We start from the raw sequence: 26,604 nt of genomic DNA, 5'->3' as shown, positions 1-26,604 counted from the left end.
ATGGACTGAAAAGCGAACAGCAATTCCTACTGAATCACTGTGAGCATTCATGAGAGGATGTTACAATGTATTGATAGTATTTATTGATCCTGCTTTTCAACAAAAAAATTATAAAAAGCACAATGAACAAATTTTAGGTGCCAAAAGGCAGCAATGCACAAGCAAAATTTGGTGCAATAAATAGTTGCAAAAGTATAACATTTTTATATTCCCAATTTGCTGAACACTGCTGGTTCTGTTGATCCTAAATTTTATGTTCTTTCTGTGTAACACTGGTGGTCTAATAATTTTAAACCAATTATTTTATTCTTTTTTTTTTTTTGCCAGTTTTAGAAAACAAGAAAGCAAACAAATGTCAATACCCTGGCTTCAGCTTTCAGTCAATTTCATAATTTAATTGAGCACTAGCCATGACTTTCCACACTGCTTTATATGCAAATACTCATGTTCCCACAAACAGTTATGGTTCAGTAAGCATGCAGTCATTGTGATGATTGTAGTGCAAATGAATTTGTCATGATTAGAAAGCAATTTCAAATCATTCACATTAACAATGAGAAAAAAACAATGTTAACACCGACATTAGAGCTTGGCTGGTGGATGCTTATAAAAGTGGTGGCACCTTTTAGGAGAAAATTTGACTGTAATCAAAACACATTTAGAGTCAACTAGACAATACTGCTTGATCAGACACACTTATGTGCTTATAATAATACAGTTTTGAATTGAATAGAAAATGTCAGTGTACAGTATATTGTTTTGTTTGTTTTTTTAAAGTACTGAAATTACGTTTTAACAAAGGAACCATTAACCAGACCAGAACTATTGCATTGCATGTGCATTTTTATTTTCTCTTTGCTATTTGGGCTGATTGGGACCTGATGTGAATCAAGGAATGCTAAGCAAAATGTGATGTCCACATGTGTGGACGCCAGGACCTAGAAGGTTAAAGCACATTCACCATATGTGTTTCAAGAAATCAATATAAAGGGCTTTTGTAACTAGAGAGCTATTCTGCAGGATTACGATAAGTCTTCTGATCAAAATAAGATACTATTTAATGTCAAAAACACTTTTTTTCTCTATTGAAGAATGCTTTAAATCATTGGATGTAAAGTGCTTTAGGAAAGGATGTGGACAAATATTTTAAAGGTAAAAAGATGTAAAAGCATATTAATATAAAAACATCAGAATTTCAGATTTTGTTTACAAAAACATTTAAAACGTCTGATAAATTGTGTCCATCCCATCAAAGCAGTTTTCAAATTTTGTGACTCTTAACAAAAAGATTCCCAACTTTTTTGGATCATGGTATATTTTTTTAAACATTTCCACTTGATTTTTGTTTGAAGCCAAATTGCTCTTAGAGATATAAATCTTGAACAAACAACCCCCTTTCCCAATATGTTGTTTAAATGGCCTCACCAGTGGAGTCCTTTTTGTGGCCCATTTCAAATTGGATGCCTCGATAAAGTTCCCTGGAGATCAGTCCATAGGCGACAATCATCACCACTCCTGGAATGGCGAACAGTACAAGCAGAAGTAGAACGTACCTACAGGAGACAAGGGCGAAAATTGTAGGAAATCCTGGTGAAGGAGTAAATAGATGAAGATAAACCCAGTTATATGTGCAGATCAGATCACAGCATTGTCTTTTTTAAAACTCTTGATTTCAAAAGTAAATACATTCTTTTCCACAAGTTCATGCATTTCTTCGTTCCAAATCCACATGGGAAACATCTGTAAAGCACTTTGAATCGCATTGTTGCTGAAAAGTGCTATATAAATAAATTTGACTTGACTTGAAAACATGTGTTTCACATAAAGTATGTGAAGTGCAAATTTAACATGTCTTCACAGGTAAAACCATATGATATCCACATGTAAGGTTTCTGGGTTTTTTTTTCTGTAAGTGACTGGTTGCTGATGTGAAGTAGTTTTTGTTGTTTGGATGATTTTTTTATTTAGTTTTAGTTGATTATGTGGATGTAAAAAACCAACAACTAACAGGTTGTTATGGTTGCTTAGTCTTGTTTTGTTGGGCTTTATGGTTTATGTATTTGTTGAGAAATGTAAAAATGTTGGAAACTTGCTGAGACACCATTCTGAAAGACTGAGGCTTTACACTTATGAGACTTTGGCTTCATCTGAGAGGCAGCCTTCCATCTGATGATGTCATCAGCCAATCTGCTGCGACTGTAGGTGAAACTGGGCCATGCCAAGCACTGATCTCAACCTGCAGAACAGATGGGCTTTGAATTGGTCTACTATAATTCTCAATTCATGGAGGCTTGATGTCCTTATATGGGCAAACTAGTATTAATAGGAAAGGCAGCAAGTAATACTCCCCAGCCCAGCTGTGGCCAGCCTGGAAGAGAGGAGACCTTAAAGAACCAACTAATGAGAAACGTGGATTGGAGATAAAGTGGGCCATGAAGAACATACAGAGACTGATGGAGGAATGGGATGGAGGAATGGTTATCAATATGTTCTTGTGTGTTTCAAGTTTAACCATTTTTTCTTTATAACCAGGAATAAGGAGGTATTTGTAAATTTATCCTTTTTCAAATAATCCTAGAAAGGAGTTCATCCTTTGTCCAAACCATGAAAACGAGGTGTCTAAAAATGATCATTTTGATCATTTTGCAGGAATGACAGAGGGATTTCAATGCTCACTGGAGACCTGAGCTCCGATGAACGGTCAGTGTCCTCCCTGGATCCTCGAGCTGCCTCTTGGCTAAATGAGCTGTGAATCACTTCCTTGGGCCTCATCTCACTTGGTCTATATTTTAGTCAAATCCTATTTGTCTGGTAATTTAACTGTTGTTTATGATAATTTGATGCTCATTTGATGTCTAGATGGTTAAAGTAGGAAAGGTGTGGGTTTTAGACCTTCCAATTGACTGGATTGACTACGAGTGTAGAGCTCCAGGTTGATTTGGTCAGTGGTAAATGCTGTCTCATGGGGTCTTGACCTCTGACCTTTTTCAATATTCATGTAAATTAGTTCTAGTAAAACAAATCTTGTTTCTTGTTTTGTTTTGCCAAAAGCAGACGGGAAAACATTTACAGTCTTTTTATGTTTGAATTTATTAATCAATCTTGGGTTAATTTAGTCTCAGACTTGGATTTTGCTTACCGTCACCACCTGTTTATTTTTCTAATCATCATACCTGCAATGTGATAGCCATTATCTTTTCCTGGAAGAGTTATAGTGCCTGCTTTTTAGCTGCTTCTTGTTAGATTCTCATAATTCTTGTCCTTGGGATATTTCAATAGCCCTGGTCTGTTTTGGTTTATTTAGTCCTGTTAATAAAAATCCTTGATTTACTGGTCCTTCAGACACCATCACAATTCATCATATTCTCATCATCATAACAAACCAAATGCCATAAAAATGATGTTTTACAGACAGTTACAGACTATGTTAGCAAGTGCATTGACTGTTAAGCAGGTTTATTTGACCAAGGATGCAGACTGAGTCTGCTGGGGTCTTATTGTGCATGTAGTACAAAACTTATTCTTGATAAACTATTTCCAACCAAATCTCTCACCAGGTCTGCTCTGCAGTTGCAACGGGCCACTTGTGGCGACACTGGTGTGCCGTGGTGTTGTCAGGGCGCCGAAAAGACTCCAAGTGACTGATGACTGGATAGGGGATCATGATGATGAAGGCCAGCACCCATGTTGCAGCAATGACACGGTAGGCATGGGAACGGGTCTGCCACACCCGAGACTTGAGGGGATTACAAATGGCACTGTAGCGCTCAATGGCTATGGCAACCAGGCTGAATGTAGAGATGCTCACTGATATACCTGTAGGAGAACAAAATAAGGTTATTTCGAAGATAAGTAAATATGTTACAGTCTGTGCACAAAAATCTTCTAATTTTAATATTAAAATATTAATAAAAAAAATCAAATTCGGGAGTCAGAACAGAGTTTGGATGAAAATGAAGTGTAAAAAAATAGTTTGTTAATATTGGAATAATATCTATAACCAAAACAAAACACGAGGCTGTGCCTGCAGAAGAATATTTGTGAGGTGAAAAAGTGGAAATAGTTATCTGGATTTTATGGTAAAGGAAATAATATTGGCCTCGGCCAGTGATATGATCTGCCATTTCTCCCCTCAAAGGACAAGACAGGAAATTACTCTTCACCTCTCTTATTCATGTCCTCCGTGACAATATAAACCTTATATGTGTGTTGGAGGGGTAAGAGTGGAGTGGGCGAAATGAGAATTCAGCTCTGTGTTGTAAGAGTATCTGAATGAAGCTTGAGAGCAAACACCAATGATGTTAATGTTCGGTTTCTTTCTTTGATAGGTCCTTTACCTAATCTTCTCTTTTTTACAACTGTCAAACATCTTTCTTCACAGAGACGTCACAAAAGGCTTTTTCACAAAACAATTTTGAAATATATTAACAAAAATGAGCCCCTGACCATTCATAAATCATCAATCGAGCTGCAAGTTTCATGAAAATGAAGCAAGTACTGGGAAATTAAGAGGCATGGAGGTAAACTCAGTGGTGTTGACAAGATGATTATTGTGCAAAAACATCTGATTCTCTTATCAGTTTTATAATTCATTAATTACACTTATCTATACCTCAAAGATAGACATTTCTTGTGTGACATTTTTAGCTTTAATCAGTTGCCAACATGAATGTTGTGTTTTCAGTAAATAAGTACCAGTCAAATAAATGTCTTTCAAGTTTAATTTATATCTTTAAAAGAAGTTCTCATAGATTTTCAAATATCACTCTGGACTGATGGTGAGCGTAATTAGAGATACAAATTACTTATAAGACTTTATTTTCCATAAACCTGCAAACTGCTCATTTTGACCAGTGGAGATATTACGAACTCAAGGTTGGGCTTATAATTTTAGTAGAAAATTAAAATTAAAAACAACATATGGTTCAAGGAGTGGAACCTAAAAAAAACAAAAAGCTACATACATAGAAAATGTAAGGTAAGTTAATCAAACCAGTTGGCAGCACTGTGACTTTGAAAATTGCTTTTAAAAGACCTCTTTAAATGCTGACATATAAAACTAAAAATTGTGCTTTTTTATATTTGCTGACAAAATCTGTAAGAAAAAAACGATGAACTGTGTAAGTTTGGTTATCAAATGCCTAAATGAGAGACTTCTTGATTTGAATATGAATACAGCAGCACCAAAGAAGAAAACTCATTACACGCCTGAAAATTACCACTTAGTCAGTTATTTAAATGAATACCAGAGAATGTACACATCAGTGAACCTCTCACAGTGGGGAAAGGTAGTTTGTGAATGTGCAGCCATTCAGTAGTGATCAACCCCCTTCATAATAAAACTGACATTAGGTCAGAGGACCTGTTAACTTCATGATTGCAGTAGTGGCATCTGTATAGAGTCTTGCTGCAGCAGGACAATGATGAGCTGCAGTGTCCTGTGGTTTAGTGTTCTCCTCATTTTCTGTGAAAGGATATCTGTTGCTTCTACAATCAGTATGTACGCCAGTTTATTGGGATTTTTAATCTGCATTTTATTTTCTAAAAGGAGTATTACAAAATAAAACTAAGTAATTGTGATTGTTGACTGGCGACCTGTTCAGGGTTTACACATAACTGCACATTTGGCACAAATAGTCACACATGAGAATCTGGGATTGTTAAGCAGAAAATGTTTTCATATACTAATATGTTTTGTGTGATGTGTGATAAATGATGTGGAAAAAGTTAAAATGCTAAAAGTGCTAAAAACGAGTTTTTCTTTAATTAAGTGGAGATAAATCCCTGTTTGGTCACCAAGTTGGAAATAAAATATATATTTAATTCTGTATGTTCCTTATAAGCTATTATAATACTTAACTTCTTAGCTGAATAATGTACAAATGATTCCTAATTGTTGTTCACAAAAACTAAAAATGGTTACCTAATTCTGGGAGACTAGTCTGTCTCAAATGAGAGATTTCTGATCATCAGTTTGGTTGCAAGCTACAACCACTCAGGTATTTTAGTGGTAATTTTGATTAGTTAGTCCTACAAGGGTCTGTACTTGGCTCACTGTTCTTATTATACATGCCATCAATAGATCAGATGAAGCATTGCTTTGTGGATGATTTGTGGATGACTACTGCAAATCTATTGTCATGAAACTATTGGATATTTTTCAGTAGTTAATAAGAGTTACCGACTGTTTAGCTGCAGTGGTTGTTAGAAAAATTAAAACTAATCTAAAACACACACTGCAGCACACTGTGACACACTCGCACTGTCAAACTGCTCCCCACTGGGCTGATAACGGACGGTCATGGAGCAACTTCACCAGCCTGAAAATGGATTACAGTGTTTTATATACATTATATTTTTTCTCCATCTCACAAGCAGGCCTAGTGCTAAGTGCTGATTTTTCTTTTTATCATTATATTTTTTTTAAGGACAGTTGAATTATCAGAGCCAACAGCACTGTATGAGAAACGAGGAGTTTTTCGTTTGCCAAAACTTTTGTCCACTTGTCCTTTTGAAAAACTCATTTATTTTGCTCTGTAAACCCTGACATTCTGCTGTGGAGTGCAGGCTCACCACTGAACTCAGTGGCAAGCTTGGAGCATGCCACTTTTGGTCTGAAAGGCCCCTTCCATTTCTATGCTGCAACAGTTGGCGGCAGACCTTGGTCCAGTGCCTCTCCTCATTATAAAGTCCTGCCTCTCCTCAGCACTAAGCAGCTCTTCTCTTCTATCTTTTGTTTTCTTTGCTAAATACCACATGGATCATTACATGGTTCACACATGAGCGCCTTGACTACTAATGATACTCATTGGTTTTCTGTAGTACTGTTAAGTTTCTGTCATTTGTTATGGTAAATTTGATTATTATGTTGCCTTCAACATGCAATTCTTTCATTTTTGTCATGGTTGTTTAAACAGATTATGACAAGCAATTTCACTGAAAGAGATCTATAAATATACATTTTTAATATTACCACTGAGCTGTGTGATAACAAGCCCCAAAAGTTATTTGTGATTCCAAACAAATGGAACTGCTGTTGCAAGGTAACACTAACACATATTCTTGTTTTTTTCTGTTTTTTTTTTTTTTTTACACCTGATTAGATGTCCAGCCCCTGTATGCCAGGAAGCATTTACTGTTTCAGTAGAATTCATTGTTTAGTTCTGTGGAGTAAAATATTTAAATGCATCTACATCTACAATCACTGTGACAAAATAGCACAGCAAACAAAAATGCATTAGTTAAATTGTATTTATTGAGGTGCTGTGGTAGGTAAACATTATCTGAGAGACCAAACCAACAGACAATGTTCCTCATAGTCCATTACTCCAACAATGCTTAATGTAACATATGAGAACATTAATATCCAACAGTCAAATAATGAATACAAGTACATATATTAATTGTTGAGGCAAATATTCTGCTCATGGGTGATAATATATGATGAAAACCCATCAATGGGTATCATTAGTATTCAAGGTGTTTATGTGTGAACCATGTAATGATACATATGGTATTTTGCAAAGTAAAAGCTGATACGATAAATTCTTGTAATTTTTAGATCGGTCTTTAAATTTTTTTCTTTTTTTTAAAGCGTCTGAGTGAAGTTGGATCATTTTATATCTTCACCACAGCCTAGAGCTGGAACATTTTTCTCCGAATATTACTCATAATGTGCCTGTCCACAGAGATTTTTGACTAAAATTGCTTATGGATGACACACTTCTAACCTCTGTCAGCAGACGACTGACCCCCCATCTGTAAGCCCTCATCCCAAGACATTTAGGATTGGCTGACATGCTTAAAATTCAGTGAGATCAAATGCAAATTGCTTTTCAACATCTATTTTACAGAAAATCCTTCTGCTATGAAAGAGAGGGTAAAGTTTTTTTTGCTTATGTCGATATGTATAGTTGTACTTTTTCTGAAAAATAATTTAAACAAAACTTTGTATGACATAGCCCAACTATTTGCCTCACACAGAACTGTCCTCCTTTCAAAACAATCCCATTAGTTGTTCGTTCGTGTGCAGAAGTAGGATTATGTTCCAAGTCCATGTCCCATTGTCTCCTTTCACTCACCCATGAGGTAGACCACTATCTTACACATAGTCGCTCCAAAGATGAAGTCCTTCAGGATGCTGGGGATGAGGTTGAAGGGCATGCAGAAGATGGCCATCATCAGGTCACTGACAGCGAGTGACAACAGGAAGGTGTTGGTGACGGTGCGCATGCGCTTGTTGACCGTAAGCACAATGATGATCAGCAGGTTGCCAAATACGCTCAGGAAGAAGATAAGAGAGTAAAGCATGATCCGCAGAGTGTGGTCTTCTTCTGCATGAAAAGAAAAGAACAAATATTTTAAAAAAAGATTATCTTTGTCTTAATGAGTAAATATATAGCTTGTGTTGTATTTGTAAATCTTTGTTAGGCAGTTGTTTGTATTTATACACCTTCACATTGTTTATTTTGTATGTATTGGTGTTTCAAGGGATAGTTCAAAAAAAATTATGTAGGGTTTGTGGAAAGGTTTATAAACAATTAATATCTTACCTGTTGCAGATAACACTTCAAGTAAAAAAAAAATGGAAATAAGCTAATGGCTAGTCCACGTGGGGCCAATCTTAAACCAACCCAGTCTCAAAAAATTTAAAGCATTCATGCAAATTATATTTCATCAAATGTTACACCACTACTAGTTGTGCTTTATGGTGTTATTTTATCAGACTTTTTATATGTAAATAATTATTTATTGTGAAATTGATGATAATATAAAGTTTTTTTTTTAAAATTGCATTGTATGAACCGCAGTAAAATGTTTGAGATTGAAGTTGTTTTACGATGGCAAAAATCCCCTTTAGTCTTGGCCCCTCCCAGACTAGACAATAGAACATCAGATTTGAACAGAATTCAACTCTATTTTTTCTAATCTGAGGTTATTTAAAGAGCTATCTACAACTGGTAAGATAATAATTTCTGCATATTTTCCACAGAGCCCCAATTCAAAAGATCTGAGTTCTCACTTTAAATAAACAATTAAAATGCCAACATAATTGTGAACAGACTTAGAAAGTGAAAACAGTTTCGTTTTTCTTTTGCACTGCAATGCTCACAAAAATATGACTCCTTTAAAGGTGTGACAATAGCAAAATCCTGGCACAAAGGATTTAGGCAGGTTAAAGACATGGGAAATGCAACCCTTTCACCCAGTAAGCCCATCGGTGCTCCCCTTTATTTTGGCCAGCTATACAGAGCGATGTCTCACAAATTTGCAATCCGCCTTTTACCACAGAGGGATCACTGAAAAGCCCACAGCTTATCCAAAATGCTGGAGGCAAGGGATGGAAGGGTGGCTGGAAAATTGGATGGAGACCAGTATATGACCCCTGCTTTTGAGCCCCGTTTTTTTTTTTTCTTCTTTTCTGCCCTCAGTGATATTGAAGATATAAGGAAAATTGAGACACACCTTACTTCTTGTGGTTTGGCTCAGGTAATAATACTTGACAAGGCTTCAAAGGTCATTATTACAGCTAAAAATACATTATTTTTTACAGTGTAATAGTGCTATTATTAAATGTCAATTTGTTTTGCTAATTTAAAGGTACCTAAACTCAAAATCATCTTACGAGAACAGATTTGTCAACATGAAAAGTGTGCTCATAACACATGAAACGGTAGTATTTTTTCCTGGTGACTGGACTGGATGCACTGAAGCTTTTGTTGGACTATTCTATAAACAAAACTATTCCCTGTGCCAAAACATTTCATTCATTCATTTTTTTCTCTCTTTCTCATGCTGTCCTCGGGGTCACAGTAGGGCTTATTCCAGCTCTTGACTACTTTATATTCAGGGTTTTAGCATTACTAATGTGGATTTGTCAAAAAAGTCTTTCACTAATTCACTACAACCTGTGACAGCTGCATTCAGATCATCAACAAATCTCCACCCTTTATCTGAGAAACATCTGGACAGGACACACAAGCTAAAATAAAATGTTTCAAACATCACAGGAAATTAAAGGCGAAATATCTGCATTGTGTAAGGGTGCATGATTTAAACTGATGACAAACATATATTGTTTTAATAATAATATTTGTAAATTAAACATATACGTATATATATTGCATCAGAATGTTCTTCACTGAAGTGCTTTGTAAAATCTTGTTTTTAGCTTTAGAAGCTGCAGAAAACAAAGCTCACGTCACTGAATTGTTGAACTTCTTTAAAAAATCTTTTATAAGTTCTTCTTCTTCTTTTTTGTAAATTGCTAAGTGCCATTCAGCTGCCCTTTTTTTTGTTTTTTTATTTTGTTTGTTTTTTATCTCAGACTATTTACCAAAGCTTACAAAGGCTGCCAATCACAACCAGTTATTATATATTCAGTCCTTCGCATTGCTTTTACTGTTTTCAACAATAAGTGCCGCTGCACAATAAAGCCAAAGGCAGCTGCTATTTTAATTATAAATACTGCAATGTGTAAAATAATGTAGCCTATTCGATTATATTCCATTAAAGTTTCTGTAATTTGCAAAGGTCCCCATGTGTGCTGCATCTGCAAAACACACCCCACTATATAAGCAAAGATCTTGACAGATACAAACAAAGTGTGTGTGCAAACACACACAGGAAAGAAACTACCAGCAGGTCCCCAAAGGTAGCAGTAAATTACATTTACTGTTTTCTAAAAATATAAATTAGGGTCTTTAGCTATTCAAACCCAATTGTGTTGCCTTTACCATGTTTTTTAATAAATCTGTTATTCACATAACCCAAAAGAGTTCACAAATTATCCAAATAAAAACCTATGTCTCAAGGAGTGTGCTGATTTTTGATCGATCAGTAGCTCTAGTATTGATATTAAAGACTTCGGTGGTCTGGCTCCATCAACTGAATAAGTCGTCGCCAACCTATGTACATCCTTATCTTAATTCACAATATTTGGATTGGCCTAGCATTAAACGTTTTTGCCTGAGAATAGTTTCTAGGTTTTTTAAAGTCTAAATATAAATATGATGCAGCTACGATAAACTACTCTATAAAGGATTTTAGTTGGGGGTTGATCCATATTTCATTCATTGATACCACCTCTTCTTTACTGACAGGCAGCAGCTGCTGAGAAGTAATAATACCACCCCTGTGATGACAACTATTTGTGGTGCCCAGTAATGATGTGTTAGTTATCCTAATGACTTTGTTATCACAGTGCCAAACCATTGCATCATCATATTTTCTGCGAGATCCACTGTTTGATGAAGGAGAAAAGTTAGAACTCTATGGTCCTGTTCTAACAATAATTAAACTTTTTTTTTTTTACTTTTCAGGATTCACATATTCATTCAGTTGCTCATAACCAAATCATAGAAGAAATTCAATGATTTGAATATTTGGGTGCATTTGAAGATAGTGGCCTGCCTTAAAATACTGTCTTTGAAAGTAATGAAGTACAACAGAGGATATACATCTTAAAGAGTACTTCATTTGCAGGGAAATTGGAAATACTTGTTGTGGTTTTCTGCTTGATATTAAAAAGTGTATTACATGATGGAGAATCATTTTGGTTCAGGGAACTCTCAGTTCAGCTGACAAATTCAAATCTACTCCTTTTTTATTTTTTATTTTTATTATTATTACTTTTTTTCATCTACTACTACTTGTAGCGTTTGCTCCAAGATGGTGGTTTATTCTGCAGAGGATTTTCTATTTGGCAGTTCCTATCTGGTCAACATAAAAATAAAAAAATATATCAAAACATACGATGAAAGAAAACAAAAAAATGATACAAGACAAAATGATGCATTCATAAAAAACAATATCTCATCTTAACTCATATCATCTTATCTCCTTTAGTACATGGTTTTTGAGTTTGTTTTTTTAAGCTTTTATGTTTTCTTTATTTATGTTTCGTATTATTGTGTTGTAACTATTTTTATTTAGCTCTGTACCTTGCTTCATATTTTATTTAGTAAAAATAGTTTACCCTGAGAGGTTGTTTAACTTCCTCTTGTCTCTGTGATATTACAGTTCAAATCAGTGTGCTCGCGGTTTATCTATTTAATATCTCTTGCAGTATATGTAGTCCTTGGTTTTCAGTGAGATTCTTGTCACTTCTTATTGATTTCTTCTTGGTTTTGACCCTGAGTTGTTATCCTAGTTCTTGTTCTGTTCGAGTTTTGTTGCTTTGATTATTTAAGTTTCTGGATTCATCTTCTTGCCTGCCTGCTGCCTCCTTTGCCTGCCTTTGGGTCCCATTTCCACCACCCACCCTCTAATTTATGATCATCTTATCCCAACTCATTTGTTGTGATATGAATACATTCTAAAGCTATAATGAATTTATGATAGATGAAGCGAGGAAGTCGTTTCACAGCTCTAATTAAACAGCAAATCACCCCCAAACAATGTGATCTTTCACAATGTCTCGTGTTTGTTTGAAAGCAAAAGGACTTATAACACAGATCATGTATATTTACATGCACTAAACTGCCAAAAAATCCGATCCTCCAGGCTGATGCACCAACCATCACTGTGCTGTCAAAAGTGACTGACTCATAAAGCCGGATGATTTATTCTGGTGTCGTTTGATGCTTGAAGTTATTGCTTTATCTGACACAATGTTTACAGGAAAGGGACTATAACATGTCAAAGTAATGTCAGGTCCAAAGATTTTACAGCAAAATGTTCCATCATGATGACATTATGTGTATTATTGCCATCAAGCATACTATTTATGCATGTTTACCACGCTAAATAGTCATTAACGTCAGTAATTTTTAGAACTTTATGCATGATTCTAAACAAAAAGCCTTATAATGCTTTTAATTCTTTTTTTTCCTGAATATCCTTTCCCCCTTTTCATTGTGGTAATTTGCTAAGGGATTAAGGGATAACTAGGCCACCGCTGATCAATGTTTTCAGACTGGGGCACTTTAAGGTCATTCTTTGGGGATTTTCATGTTTCAAAGTGAATGAAAAGCACTAAATAAAATACCTATGTATATGTCCCCTGGTTTGAGCCAACCTAACTCAGCCAGCACCTCACCAATATTGATTTGCACTAATCCACCTGGAATGTAAATATGTGTGTTGTGTACAGCTGGCCGGGCACTAATCCGAGCTCCACTTATCTGCCTGCTCATCAGAAAGCAGCATAACAATGAGCTGTATAAGACAACACTGCTGTGAAATGAAACAGCATCGTATTAAACAGCTATAGTACATAAGATATAATATTTGATGGTTTGTTTTCCATGATTATGCATTGGTTTACTGCCCTGCCCTTCAGTCCTGGCATGTTTTTGTATCACTTGCAGGGTTAGCAATGGATTTAGACTCAGCCTGCTCAGTGGAAATCAGGAAGTCAGGTTTTTTTTTTCCTCCCTCCCTCTTTCATCTCCCTCCCTCAGAGTCACACACACTCAAACACACATCTCCTGACATGTGGCTTCACCATCTGTCACCCAAACTCCTCTGCAAATAAAAAGCTCTAATATGGTGGCTGTGCTGCAGGGAGAACATCAGGGTTTCTCCACCAGAGCAGACTTGGAAATGGCAACAACTTAAATTGCTTAATTTGTTCTTTGTGTGCTTGTGTGGGGGCGCACACACATCTGCATGGGGATAATAAAAATGTCCCGACACGTGATTGGCAAGGGAGAGAAAGAGCAAGCATCGCTCTCACTTTTTGGATCGTCACTCTCCCGCCTGCTCATAATGAAATATGTTACACTGGCTTCTGATTAATCAAAGTCAATTAGCTTTTCCTGTGTGCTCGATGATAACTCTCTCAGCACATCTCCCAGGGTCCTCAGGCCAGAATTTCTCACAGCTTCTCCAGTGCTCCTCACCGTAGAGTGGTTGGCATTATCATTATTATTTACCTTGCTCGATAATGCTCTTGCTGACCACTATAATTCAATTTAGTTCAGTCTATTTACACCAACTGACAGCAAAAGCCACCTCAAGGGACTTGACAGGAAAAGTAAACAGGTCAGTTTCAATTCCAGTTTAATCCAATCACATTATATACACGACAAACTAGTTCTGCTTGGGAGAGAGAGAGAGCTCAAATGACCCCCCCTCCCAGTATGAAAAATGAGATTAATGTCAGTCATCACACAGACACACAGACACACACACACAGACGTCTGTAACACTTTATAACTCTTGCAGCTGAACTAAATGATAAAAACAAACTTGTTTACCTCTTTTTTTATGTGTAATAAATGTTTCCTAACAAAATCCTCTAGAATGACAACAAGAATGAGAATAAGAAAAAATAAATAAACTTGGACTTTTTAAATAATTACTTTCCTATGAATCTTTTTGTGTTTAAACATAGCAGAGCACAGCCTGGACTATCCTTAAAGCATTTACTTATTTAAAGCTTCATTTAGGCAGGAAATAAGAGAATCCAAAACAAATTTCCACAAGGGACAATAAAATTTATAGTATCATATTGTATTACTTTGTATTGTTTTGTATTGTGCAGTATCATGTTGTATTGTGTCATTTTGTAGCCTGTGGCGTTGGATTGCACTGATATGATATAAAATTTATTTTTTTACATGAGTGTCCTGGCCCAGACGGGCTGCAGCTCAGAGGATACTCTATTCAGGATGTTATCAGCAATATTGTGTGTTTGGATTGAGTGTAGAGCCTAAGCTGTTTATTCAAAAAAAGAAATGTAATGCCTGCTTTCTGGACTGAAAGGTAAAAATAATGTGGAAATACCTTTGAGTCTAAATCCCACCAAAGGCTTTGGAATGCTGACTCCAATGGTTTCAATAAAACATAGTAAAAAAGAGGGGAAAAAAAAGCTCAGTGCAGAGAATTTCAAGCTACAAATCAAAATAAAAAACAGATTGCAGCCTAGATAGGTAAAAGAATTCTTGGTTGCTTGATGTTAGTAAACCTCACAGCTTTGATGCTGAATTTATTACATCAATTCATCAAAAACAGGAGCCCTAAAATTTCTGACCCCAAACAGGGATGAATCTTGGATTGTGACATTCGCATATCAGGAATTTTGAACTTCTAATGGAAGTAATGTATTAAGCTGCAGTGGTTTTTACTTTTCTTATGTTTTTTTATACAATAAATGATGTATAGGAAAGACACGTTTTGCTTTAGGTTCATGGTTATATACTCCATCCTTACTGTAAAGATCCATACTTTATGATGAAACTGCACTTTGACTCTTTAATCCCTTAAATCAATACTGTGACTTCACTGTTTGGAGTTTATCTAAAGCTTTTCCTCCTGACAGAAACTTGGTATGATATCACAGACAGGGCCACATTTTTCACGCCATTTTAGCTGTAGAAATATATTCATTTGATCTTCTTAAAGTGGTTCAATATTTTATTTGCTTAAATCTAATTTGGCCACCATTAGTCAATAAAAAACAATCCCATCTTATGACTGGATCTGTCCGTCTTTCTTATTTAAGTGAAGGTCTGCGGTTTCTCTCAGCTTTAACAATCAGCTCAGCATTTTACAGCTTGTTGTTCTGATTTATTGTCATGGATCTTTTCAAGCTGGACCAGAAAGCAGCTTTCACCTAAAATCTCTCATGAAGTCATGATACGCTTCCTGGTTTGACATCAAAATGGAGACAAAGATAAGGCAGTGGGAAACACAAAGATTAACCAGTGCGAACATAACAAGAAACAGCAGATCAAAACGAAATTTATGAGTCATTAATCAATGATCAGTCCATAAATATCAGTGAAAAATAGTAATTAAAGAGTGAGTAGTTTATCACCACCTGTGGCAGACACATCTGTTATCTGGGGAGCCGAGGGACAAAACATTTAGACGGGCAGACTTATTACCACACTGAGAAGGAATGAAAGCAAAACAAATGCTACATGATATGATTTTTGTAACAATACAAAATATTAATACTGAATTCACAAAATACCGCATTAGGGAAGATGTATTATAGTTTATTTGAAGGCAGACTAATTAAAATGGGCCTGACATGAAAAACAACAAAGTAACAACACGAGTTTTGAGAAAATAATGGCATTTTCAGCCAAAATAATATTTCTTTTCCTCAGTCTTTCATTTTTATAGTAGAAATATTTGTATTCTTAAGCAGTAAAAAAAAATCACATTTACAGTCTAAAAAATAAAAATTCTGTGTTGTGTAAAATTACACAATATTTTAAAGTTGAATTTTGAGCTTTTAGTTCATTTTTATCAGTCAGAATAATCAGGTTTTGTATTAAAGCCAGATTGTGAGATAATAAAGCAACTAAATGCTGCTAATTAAATCCAGCTCAACCACTTTGTTCAAAACGAACCATTCTTTTTACTGAGCAATGATTGTCCTTAAGTGCTTTTTTGTACTTTTTGCAGATGTACATTACATAGAAGGCCAGGGCAGCATTCAGAACAGACTTTAAGCTATTTTGCATTCTGGGCTTTTACAAGACTCAGGCTTCTTTTAAATTAATCTATGAACTATTTAGCGAGGACAAAGAATATTACTTTTTAAAAATCAAGGTTCAGTGGAACCCATTGAAACAACTAAGTTTAGAAAATCTAACATTTTATATTTTAGCTTGTGCTTTATAGCCTGACAGGACTGTTTAATTAAGCATCTCTGCTACAACCACAGGGAATTTTTATGTTTTAGATTAAAACTATAATATTTATCATATCAGTAGCAGGTGCTATTTTTTATTATTGCAACTTTTTCAGCCTCTTTTACTGTCTTCTTGCAAACCACACCAAAATTAAACTTGAGACTTCAGGGAATATGAAAGAATAGTTTATTTTTTATTTTTTTATTTTTATTTATTTTTTTTTTGTGAAGAAAGCTACCCAATAGCAGTTTGTTAAAGTTTTGTTTATATTAACTTTATCAATCTTATTTTCAGCTTGAGGCACTTCTGGCCACTGAATTTGGCACAAAGTCTCTGCAATTATCAACTCCTTGGAGAACAGTTTATATTCTTATGTTTTACACTCTAAAAACAAACAAGACATGTTTGGCTGACTTAAATAAATGTGTTTGAATAACATAAATATACTGAAATTAGGTTGGTTAAAATATTTATTTTTATTGGTTGTTTGTAAATTTAACCCTTTAAAAATTGACTTGTTTTTTTTTTTAAATGAATATATTCCACAACATATTATTGGTATAATTTATAAGTAACCATTTATGCTATTTCAGAATAAAATATTTGCAATAAGTCAACATATTATTTTTAGGATCCACATTTTCTGTTCTTAGTTTTGATTCTCACTTAGCTGAGTTGGTTGAATTCATTTTAAATTACTTGTTAATTGCATTAATACGTTTTTTTTGCCAGATTTAATTATGTAATTCCTGTCTCAAATAGATATTTTTGCATTCAACAAGACCAAATAAAGCATTTGTTAGATTAATAAAAATAATTTTTGTTTTGAAATGTCTAACCCACAAATAAACCCAAAAACATCTAAAAAATACCTAATATTAAAAAAAGAACAATTATCAAAATGTTTATTTGGCCCAATTAAAATGAATTGAACTCAGCTTTAAAAACAAAAACAACAACAACAGCAATAAAAACATTGCATTACTTAAAGGAACCTACATCGCCAGCTGCCTTGCATGCCAAAATTTAAAACAACCATTTTACATAATCTGTTAGCGCTCAGAGTATGTGTTGAGGAGCACTCTCATCTACTACCACACCAAATTTTAGCTCAGTATCTGTAAAATTGACTGATTTGTAGTCATTTGTAGTTTGCAAAGGTTGATTAGCTGCGGTGGCCATCTTAAATCAGGTGAAAGCCAAAAGTTAATCTGTGGTAGAAGTAAATCCAGTTATTCCTGTGAGTGTTTCACTAAAATCTGACCTCTGGTTTATGAGATATTTTGCTAACAGACAAACACACACAAACAGGCACTTACATGGTGGTGGATAACAAATCAAATTAGCTCTGAAGGATATTATTAATCAAATCCAGATTATGTTTATTAAACTTCAGCAACATATTGTTTTACAAAAAGAAGCTGTAAGTGAGTGGTTTGTGGGGATTTTGTTTCCCTATTCTTGTTTTATGTTTCTTTCACAAGTGTGTTCTTACTTTTACTATTTTTATTTGTCATCAGTGCTTCTGTGTAAGGTTAAATCACAACAGCATATGTTTTTCTGCATGTCTATATTTATGCATTATAGGGTATATAGGCAGTCATCTGTTGGTCTAATAGTCAAAACTATTAGTGTTTATTTAACCAGAAATTCAAGCAGATTTCAATTCAAGTAAAAAAATTCACCACAATCCTCCTATTAGATATGCAGTTTCTCTGTAAATGAAATAAAGAGGTTTGTAATTTGAACATGAATATTTAAAGTTTCATCTGTTCCTTTATTCAGGCACAATCATTCACGCTGACTTCCACCTTCTGAAACATAAACAGCATCTGTCACTTTCTTTCCCACCAGCCTTCACGTTCTGGCACCGATCAGAAAGAAGTCAGCACTGCTGCGCTGCCTTAAGACCATAGGTGTTGGTAAATGTCACAGCTAGTAGTTAATCCAACATGGTAAATGCCATCCCGGTCTTGTCACTGAGACAAAAGCTCCCCCAGAACAGTTTGACAGAAGCAACGAACAAAACCAGTTTCCCCTGACTGACAGACCACAACACGCTGCTCGCAGGGGCTGCGGTCGCAGCAGCAGGCAAACAAAACAACATGTTTGAGGCTTTGCCCACGGCGCGGGCACTTATTCAAGACATCAGCTCTCGACAGGCAGAGTGGCATAAAAAGGTGTGAGCTGTGGAGATAATGAATTATGGGCAATTATAAGAAGGTGGGGGAGGGGACGCTAAGAGGAGAGTTGGGAGAGAGAGAGAGAGGCTGTAAAATTTGTGTCTTAGATACTTTTTGTCGTGTTTTGTAAAAACAGATGAGTGCTGACAGGATTAGCAAATGCACTTTTGTTGTTTTTCATCTTCTTTTTTTAAGTAATCCCCCCACCTATTTGACAAATTACTCCACACCCTACCAAATAAGATAGAAACACTGAAAAAGACTTTTTGAAGCAGGGGTGTCCAATCCTGGTCCTCGAGGGCCACCATCCTGCATGTTTTCCTTGTTTCTCTGCTCCAACACACCTGATTCACTGGTTAAATTATCTCTTCTTGTTCTGCAGAAGCCTGTTAATCACCCATGATTCAAATCAGGTGTGTTGGAGCAGAGAAACAAGGAAAACATGCTTAATAGTGGCCCTTGAGGACCAGGATTGGCCACCCCTGCTTTAAAGCATAATAATTTAACTGTTAATTTTACAGTTCTGCTCTTTGCTTCTTTACTTTAGGTTACAAGATTTCACCTGTTACAGCCTGGCAGTGAGTCTCAAAAACCTTTGGAGAATATAATGTAATAATCAAATTTGGAGGAGAAGACCACTCCCAGTTAGGCCCCTTTCAATAGTACAAAAACACCTTATTCCATCGCTCTGATGGATCGATTCCTCACGTCCCCCTCCTTCCCTTTCAGCTCAGTTATCTCTGTCCTTTAGTTGCACCTGAGGGCGTCAAAGCTTGTCCAGTCTACTCGGAACAACTTCAGAGTTCTCCCCTTTTCTGATAGGTGTGGTCTGCATTAGCATTTTTCTTTTACAAAATCATTGAGAACAACTCCAGAAAAAAAACAAAGGTTGGGTTTTTGTGATTGAGTAACAGGAGCATGATAAGGCTTCACCTCCCTCTGATGTGTCAGTATTATTAATGGTTCAAGGATGAATGCTAGTATCTATAATATAAATGTACACAAAACATGAATATTTGCACAATTTTTTTTTAATTTTTGTTGAATTACATTTATATTGTGTACGTGTTGCTGCTACTTTATCTCTTAATTGTTCTTTTTGGCAGAATAATTGCACTCAAAGCTGATTTTGCAAACACAGCAAGTTTTGTTATTTTTTTGTAAATGAAAAAGAAAGAACTAATTTGTGACTACTGACTTTATAAATGATGCGAATGCTTTCATGCTCCACGCCTGAAATTAGTGGAATGCAGCTCATCCTGACTGGTTGTGACTAACCTCAGGCATCAACACAAAGTGATGGGTTGAGACGGGAGAAGAATGAGGGAAGGAATCAAATGCTGAGAGTGATGGTGTGAATAATGACAGCGACGGCAACTGGAACTGGTCTGACGCTCTCATTTTTTTGATTTTTAATTATCTATATATGAATATTTTTCCTCTCATGATAGAAACCTCTAGTTCATGCACAAACTTTTACAGGTTGGTGAGACACGTGTACATTTTCACATATGTTTAGCTCAAACGTTTTATTGTGTGTTTTTTTTACTTATGAAGACAGATATTTGCACTAATTGGGCTTTATTTTGCTCAGTTTGCCAAATTTAAACAATTTTACTTGGTGCTTCCATCAAAAGGGGTCAAGACACCTTTAAATTTATACATTTTTGAGAAATGAATGTGTTCAAAAAGTGTCCATATCAATTGTAAACATCCCTTTCATAGTTCCATATTTTATAAATTTATTAGTTATTATTTAACTTCTGCCAAACTTTTAAAAAGTAAAACTAATTGGTTAAAATTATATAATTTTAGAATTAAATCAATTGTAAAAAAAATTGAAGTTAAACATAGAAATGACTTAAGCCTCCCGTGACATTTGGGTCAAATTGACCCGAAGTTACGACGGCATCTTTTCCTCTCTTCACTTACGAGGGCTTCAGGAGGGTTAAGAATGTTTGTGGTTAAGATAAGGCAGACACAAGAGACCGGACTTCATTTAAATACACCCCACTGAACATGTTTCACCTTAAAATAAANCAACTGCGATTGGAGAAGAAACTGGGTGAAGAGGAAAGGGGATGTCATTACATCGAGCTTTTTATATTAGCTGGTTGTAAGGGGGGGGGGCATGTGTGAGTTTAAATGTCTGCAACATTTCTGCAAAGAGTATTCTGTCAGTCCCCCCCCCCAAAAAAAAATATTTTGTGGAAAAGCAGCAGGTGAGACTGTGTGAATAGAATCAAATACTCTGGAGCACTTACATGAGTGAGTGTAGGAGTTTAAATGCCTGTAATTAAAAAAAATGGCTGCTTCATGTTCTTTTACTGCTGAGTTGTTATTTTAGACTCACTCTCACGAGTACCTTCATACAGAACATGTTCAATTTCAACAGGAACCCTATGAAGTTTCCATGAACATGTCAGTAAGAGAATGAAAACCTTCACTCTTTCTGCATCTTGCTTTGGCCCCAGGGTGTCCTGCAACCTCGCCCTCAAATTTCAACATCTCCAGCAGTCTCCTGGTTTAAAGCAGCTGCGGACAAAATTGAAACCAGAATCTTTCTTTACATTGTTTGCAACATCTCAGGTGTTCATTTGTGAAAACATCTTCAAGTGATACCTCAAATTTGTTTAAAGTGGGGTTGAACACCTCTGAACACCTAACATCTTACTTGTTGTAGATAGCTCTTTGGACCACCAAAATTCAGTTTATTTCTGATCAGTTAACGAGTTATTATTATCTTTTTATTTATTTATTATTATGTGTTGTAAAGCACTTTGGTTTACGAGTTTAAGAGATCCTATATCGCCTTAACATGCAAAAGATTAAAATAATCATCCCTTTACGCTATTAACCATACACATTCTGAAATCTTATGTCTAAATGTGCAAATAAAGGTTTGTTATAATAATATATAAAAAGTAATTTAGGTATTGTTTTCAAACAGATTGGGAAAAAAAGCCATTTGATGTCATTTAATAAGCTAAAAGTTCCCAAAAGTAGACTTTTTTTCAAGAGATTGGGTGGCTTTATTTTTAAATTCAAATTTCAGTTAGATCCAACCTAAAATGTATGCATTGTAAAGATAATCTTTTGGTTTAAATGATGTGGAGGGTCGCAGCTGACAACTGTCTTTGATTTGGTATTTAAAATCTCCCAGCCCCTTAGGTTGCACAGGCACATAATACCCACCCCCCCAAAAAAAATACATACACACATATTTAATGAACAGATCAGAAGCCAATAAACACCTTCCTTCTCTCTTCTCGCTCATTTAAAGTGTTGATAAGTGAAGCAGCCGTGCACTAATGAAGGTTCTCAGGTTTGTGTCAGACGTCAGGGAAACAGTGACGCACAGCTGGCATCAAAGAAGAAAACAATAACAGCTGATTTTTGAAGGTGAATGAGAGGGAAATGAATGAGCCGTCATGAAATGAAAAATCCTTCATTGATCACATGCTTTAATAAATTTTGTTTGGACTAACACTTTCCAAAAATCTGTTCTCCTCTTGTTTGCGACTTTTGCAGTCTGTGTTGATGACATGCTCTTTATATAGCCCCAATTTATCAAAAGGAAATGTTTTGAAATGCTTTAAAAAGCTACCGACAGGAGATTGGAGCATCGTGACCATGAGGCACAGCCCACGTTTTACTTTTTTTTTTTTTTTAGATATAAATTTGTTTTGTGGTCAGGATTAGAAACAACTGTCGCTGTTTTTTCTCAAATCCCTGCACGACTGGAACAACGTGCGTTTCACGGAAAAATACAGAGAAATAGCTTTAAACTTTGGCGTGGTTTTGAAAAGAATGAAGTCAAAAAAGGACCTTGCATTCTTTGAAGGAATGCACATCGTTTGTTGCCTTTCATGCCAGTTTTAGACAAAATCATTTATTGTTTAAAAAGTGACGTAGTTGTAGCCATTTTGGTCAAACCTTGAAAATAATGTAATGCACAAATTCATGTAGTATCATGAGATGTCATGTGTTCATGTCTCTCAGCTACCAAATGTTAGCTCAACATCTGTAAAACTGACTGAGTTGTAGCCATTTTTGTGTTGCCCAGCTGCACCAGCCATTTGACTGACTCCAAAAATTAATCACTTATAGATAATTACTTTCTGAAAGTTTCATTGAACTCCATCCAGTGGTTGATATGATATTTTGCTAACAGAGAAACAGGGTTGAAGCCAGTAGTTAATGCAAAAACAATTTCAGCAAAGATTTTGTATAATGAGTCGCATTTGGAGAGTGTGCTGTGAATGACTCTTTGCATCCACTCCAGATTCTAGCCCAATTTCTCTAGCATTGACTGAATTATGTGTTTTCTGATATCAGTAAGCTGTAGTGGCCATTTTGAAACGGATTGGCTCCAAAACCCAATATTTTATAGATGTTCATCTCTTAATTCTTTACTTAAGGTTTCATTAAACTTTGTCCAGTGGTTCATGAGATAGCTTTCCAACAGACAGAGCGAGTTAGTTAATGGCTAATTTTATTTCAATATCCTGTGCAATTTATTAGCGCTCAAAGTATCTGTTGTGGATAACGCTCTACTACCACACCAAATTATAGGTCATTATCTGTAATATTGACTGAGTTATAGCAAATTTGGTCGTTTTTACATATTGATTGCTGTAGCGGTCATCTTGAATTGATTTGATTCCAAGAGTTAGGCAGATGTAGATATATATCCAGTGAATAATTTCTGCAAGTTTCATCCAGATCCGTTCAGTGGATCGTGAGATATTCTGGTAACAGACAGACGCGCGCGCGCACACATGGACAAGGGCAAAAACATAATCGTCCGCCTTCGCCTTTCAGCGGCGGGTGATAAATATTAAAACAACCAATAAATTAGACCTTGCTTTTATTTTTTTTCACTTGATCTTTAAGGAGAAAAAACACAGACATGTTTCCTCGTGAATAATCATCTATTCCACTCCCTTCAACTCCTTTATTCACATTTGGGGAAAAAATAACAATAAAAAAACATATTTGACGCCACAGACCTTCATCGTCAAAAGCGCCACATCGTGCCAAACCTTGTGTGTTGTTGTCACTATTTGGTGTTGATTCTAACAGGGTCCTCGTGTCTTACCTCTGTGCCTGACGCGCTGTGGAATGAGGAGCGCGGACGCGTTGCCACATGAGATGTTCACTGTCTCCAAAGAGCCGTTGTTCTGGAGCGCATCAGCCAGCGCTCCGGCGCACTCCGAGTTCACGGACGTCTCGTTTCGCACAAAAACCTCCATCTCTTTCACCCAGGTGTTTTTTTCTAACGCCACTTAACGCTGTCTAATTTGTCACAAAGTAAACCAAATCGTCACATCAACTTTTTATCTGATTCTGCTGAGCCATCCTGGGTAAAAACATAAATAATTAACTGGACTCCAGCAGCCATAGTCCCCTTACGAGTTACAGAAAGAAAGAAAGAAAGAAAGAAAGAAAGAAAGAAAGAAAGAAATAATAAAAAAATGCAGGTGAATTTTTCCTTTTGCTTGTTTTATTTTCGCTAAAATGTAACTAAAGATGCGTCCTGTTCAGGATGAGTGCGCTCTGAAGGGAGGAGCGCGGCGCAATGCTGCGCCTTTTGCCAAATGACCTGAATGAAGAGAGCGAGTGAGCGCAGAGGAGAGAGAATGTCTAATACCATGCGGAGTGTGTGTGTGTGTCTCTGCATGTGTGTGTGTGCGTTGTGGACTCTGTTTACCACCCACCAGTCATATTAAATCTTTAATAAAAACATCGTGTGCTGTAGGTTAAGTTGGTGCCCAAACGTGTGCTCAGTTACGAATTATAATGTTTTTGTCCCTTAAAATAATGAGCAGCTTCTTAAATGAGAAGGTGAATTATCACACAAATCTAATGAACATGGAAATTACTTCTTCTGACGTCTCAGTGCCCTGTTTATTTCCGCCTCGGAGTCCAAGTGGTTACAGTAAAAATCAAGACATTCACAAGTTTCACATGATTGAGTTGAAAAACGAAAACCTCTGCAGGGGAATTTAAACGGCCGGGATGTTTTCACACAGCCTGATTCCGGTGTTAAGCTCCTCGTGTGTCGACACTAATTTGATTTGCAGTTTGAGTTGTCTGCTGATTTAATTGACTGCAGGATCGTTTCCACCTTGTTAAATCCGTGCTGATCTGATGCTTTTACACCAAAAGCGGATGAAACGCTTTCACAGGCTCACTGCTGCCCTCAGGCGGTGAGTCAGAGAATCGCCTCAGAGAACACCTCACATTCTGTGGATGAAGTGAAATTGTGCCAGCATCTTCAGTCAGTTTGGTTTATTTGTGCATTTTCCTGCTACAGTCATTCCTAAATAATTTGCCCATGAAGTTGGGTCCAAGAAAAACACTTTAAAAATAAATCAGTCAGGTTGTTTTTGAAAGGAAATGACAACAAAAAAATGTCATAGAACGCACTCAAGTCATGGCCTATTTAATCATTCTGAGGGCTCTCAAAGAGAAGAGCTCTTTAAAGAGACTGGTTACATTCCTGCTGCAGCCATCAACACATTTATGATGCCCGGCCCTGGTTGTATTGTTCATGACTCACTGTTCTTCTGACGTGGTCACATAAAGACAACAGCAGTATTATAAGTAAGAAAATAAAAAGAAATAAAACAACTGATCAGTTTGTTGTTGTATTTGTCGTTGTAAATTTGTGCAAAGTGCAACTCAGTTGATTTTGCAATTAATTTGTTTTAAAGTATCTCAAAGAAACACACAAAAAAAGAAAAGAAACATAAACAAGGACTTTTTTTTGTTCAAGTGTGCCACACTTAGTGTGGAAGCTAGTAAAACTATGGATAAACAGGGGATTGCATTTCTTATGTTTGTCTTACAAGACATTTTCCAAACCTGCTTGCAGCCCGGTTTTCTTAACTTAGTATAAAACCAGCTCAATATGCAATTTATTTAAAAGAGGTCAAATGTAGGGATGCACCAATTTGCTGTTTTCTTGGCTGGTTCCAGTTTTTGATTTTTGTAAAGCTCCTACCTGCTGATTTTAATTTAGGTCAGTTCTGTTTTCTATTTATGTACTAGGATCAATAGGATGCTCACTTTTTTCCCTAATTTTTGTTTAAATTTAAAAATTTGACTGAGTGTTCTTGATAAAAAAAAAGTTACAAAGCTTTCTAAATGTGCCATTAACACTTTTACCTGTGGCTGTTTAACTCAATTATTTTATTTTAAATACATTTAGAAGAAAAAAATCCAACACAAATTGGGATCAGCCAGGTTTAATGTCAAGTTTACCCTACATTTATTTATTTTAAAGACTACATATTATTGCAATTGAGGATTTTTTTTTACAGGGCACTGATGTGGCTTCTAATATTCCTGCAGTGATTGGGTATTTTATATGCTAATTGTGGTAATTTAATGTCATGTTTTTTGTGAAGCTTTATAAAATCTTACTCCAACCTGATGATGAGGATACATAAACTTACAGTGTTATAAAGTTTTTTAATCCTTAGAGTAAAAATTGTTCACTTTTATCACACTTGCGTAGCAGCTAGATAAATAATATGATAATTTTTTTAGTTTCAAATTGTATTAGTCTAACATTGTAACTAATTATGTCAAGATTTTTGTCTATGAACATGACATATTTTACTAAGACTGTCTCACAGCTGACAATGAGCAGTAAATGCAATATGAGCCTCAGGCCCCGACGGGTTAAATGTTTTTTCTGTAAGCCTTAAAGAACGACTGTCTCCTCTGTGCCATCTGTAAACTTGAAAGGTTAAAAAGTAACACTGTTGTCTGAGGTGTGATATTGCTGAGAGGAGAGGGCAGCATCTGCTTGGCCTTCA

General features: G+C 35.8%; 1 protein-coding gene across 1 annotated transcript in view; it reads right to left on the bottom strand.

Moving 5' to 3' along the window:
- The window catches only part of LOC108232348 (cholecystokinin receptor), a 32,865-nt gene extending 8,835 nt beyond the window's left edge, over positions 1–24,030 (bottom strand). The window contains exons 1-4 of the mRNA XM_017410087.3: positions 23,877–24,030; positions 8,082–8,333; positions 3,555–3,816; positions 1,426–1,553 (exon numbers count right to left, since the gene is read on the bottom strand). Coding sequence (XP_017265576.1) covers positions 1,426–1,553; positions 3,555–3,816; positions 8,082–8,333; positions 23,877–24,030 — 796 coding nt within the window. The remainder of the gene's footprint in view (positions 1–1,425; positions 1,554–3,554; positions 3,817–8,081; positions 8,334–23,876) is intronic.
- Positions 24,031–26,604: the final 2,574 nt, after the last annotated feature.

The sequence above is a fragment of the Kryptolebias marmoratus genome, linkage group LG6, assembly GCF_001649575.2.
Source record: "Kryptolebias marmoratus isolate JLee-2015 linkage group LG6, ASM164957v2, whole genome shotgun sequence".
Classification (NCBI taxonomy): Eukaryota; Metazoa; Chordata; class Actinopteri; order Cyprinodontiformes; family Rivulidae; genus Kryptolebias; species Kryptolebias marmoratus.
Note: the sequence above shows the minus strand (reverse complement) of the source record. Positions and strands in the feature narration are given on the sequence as shown.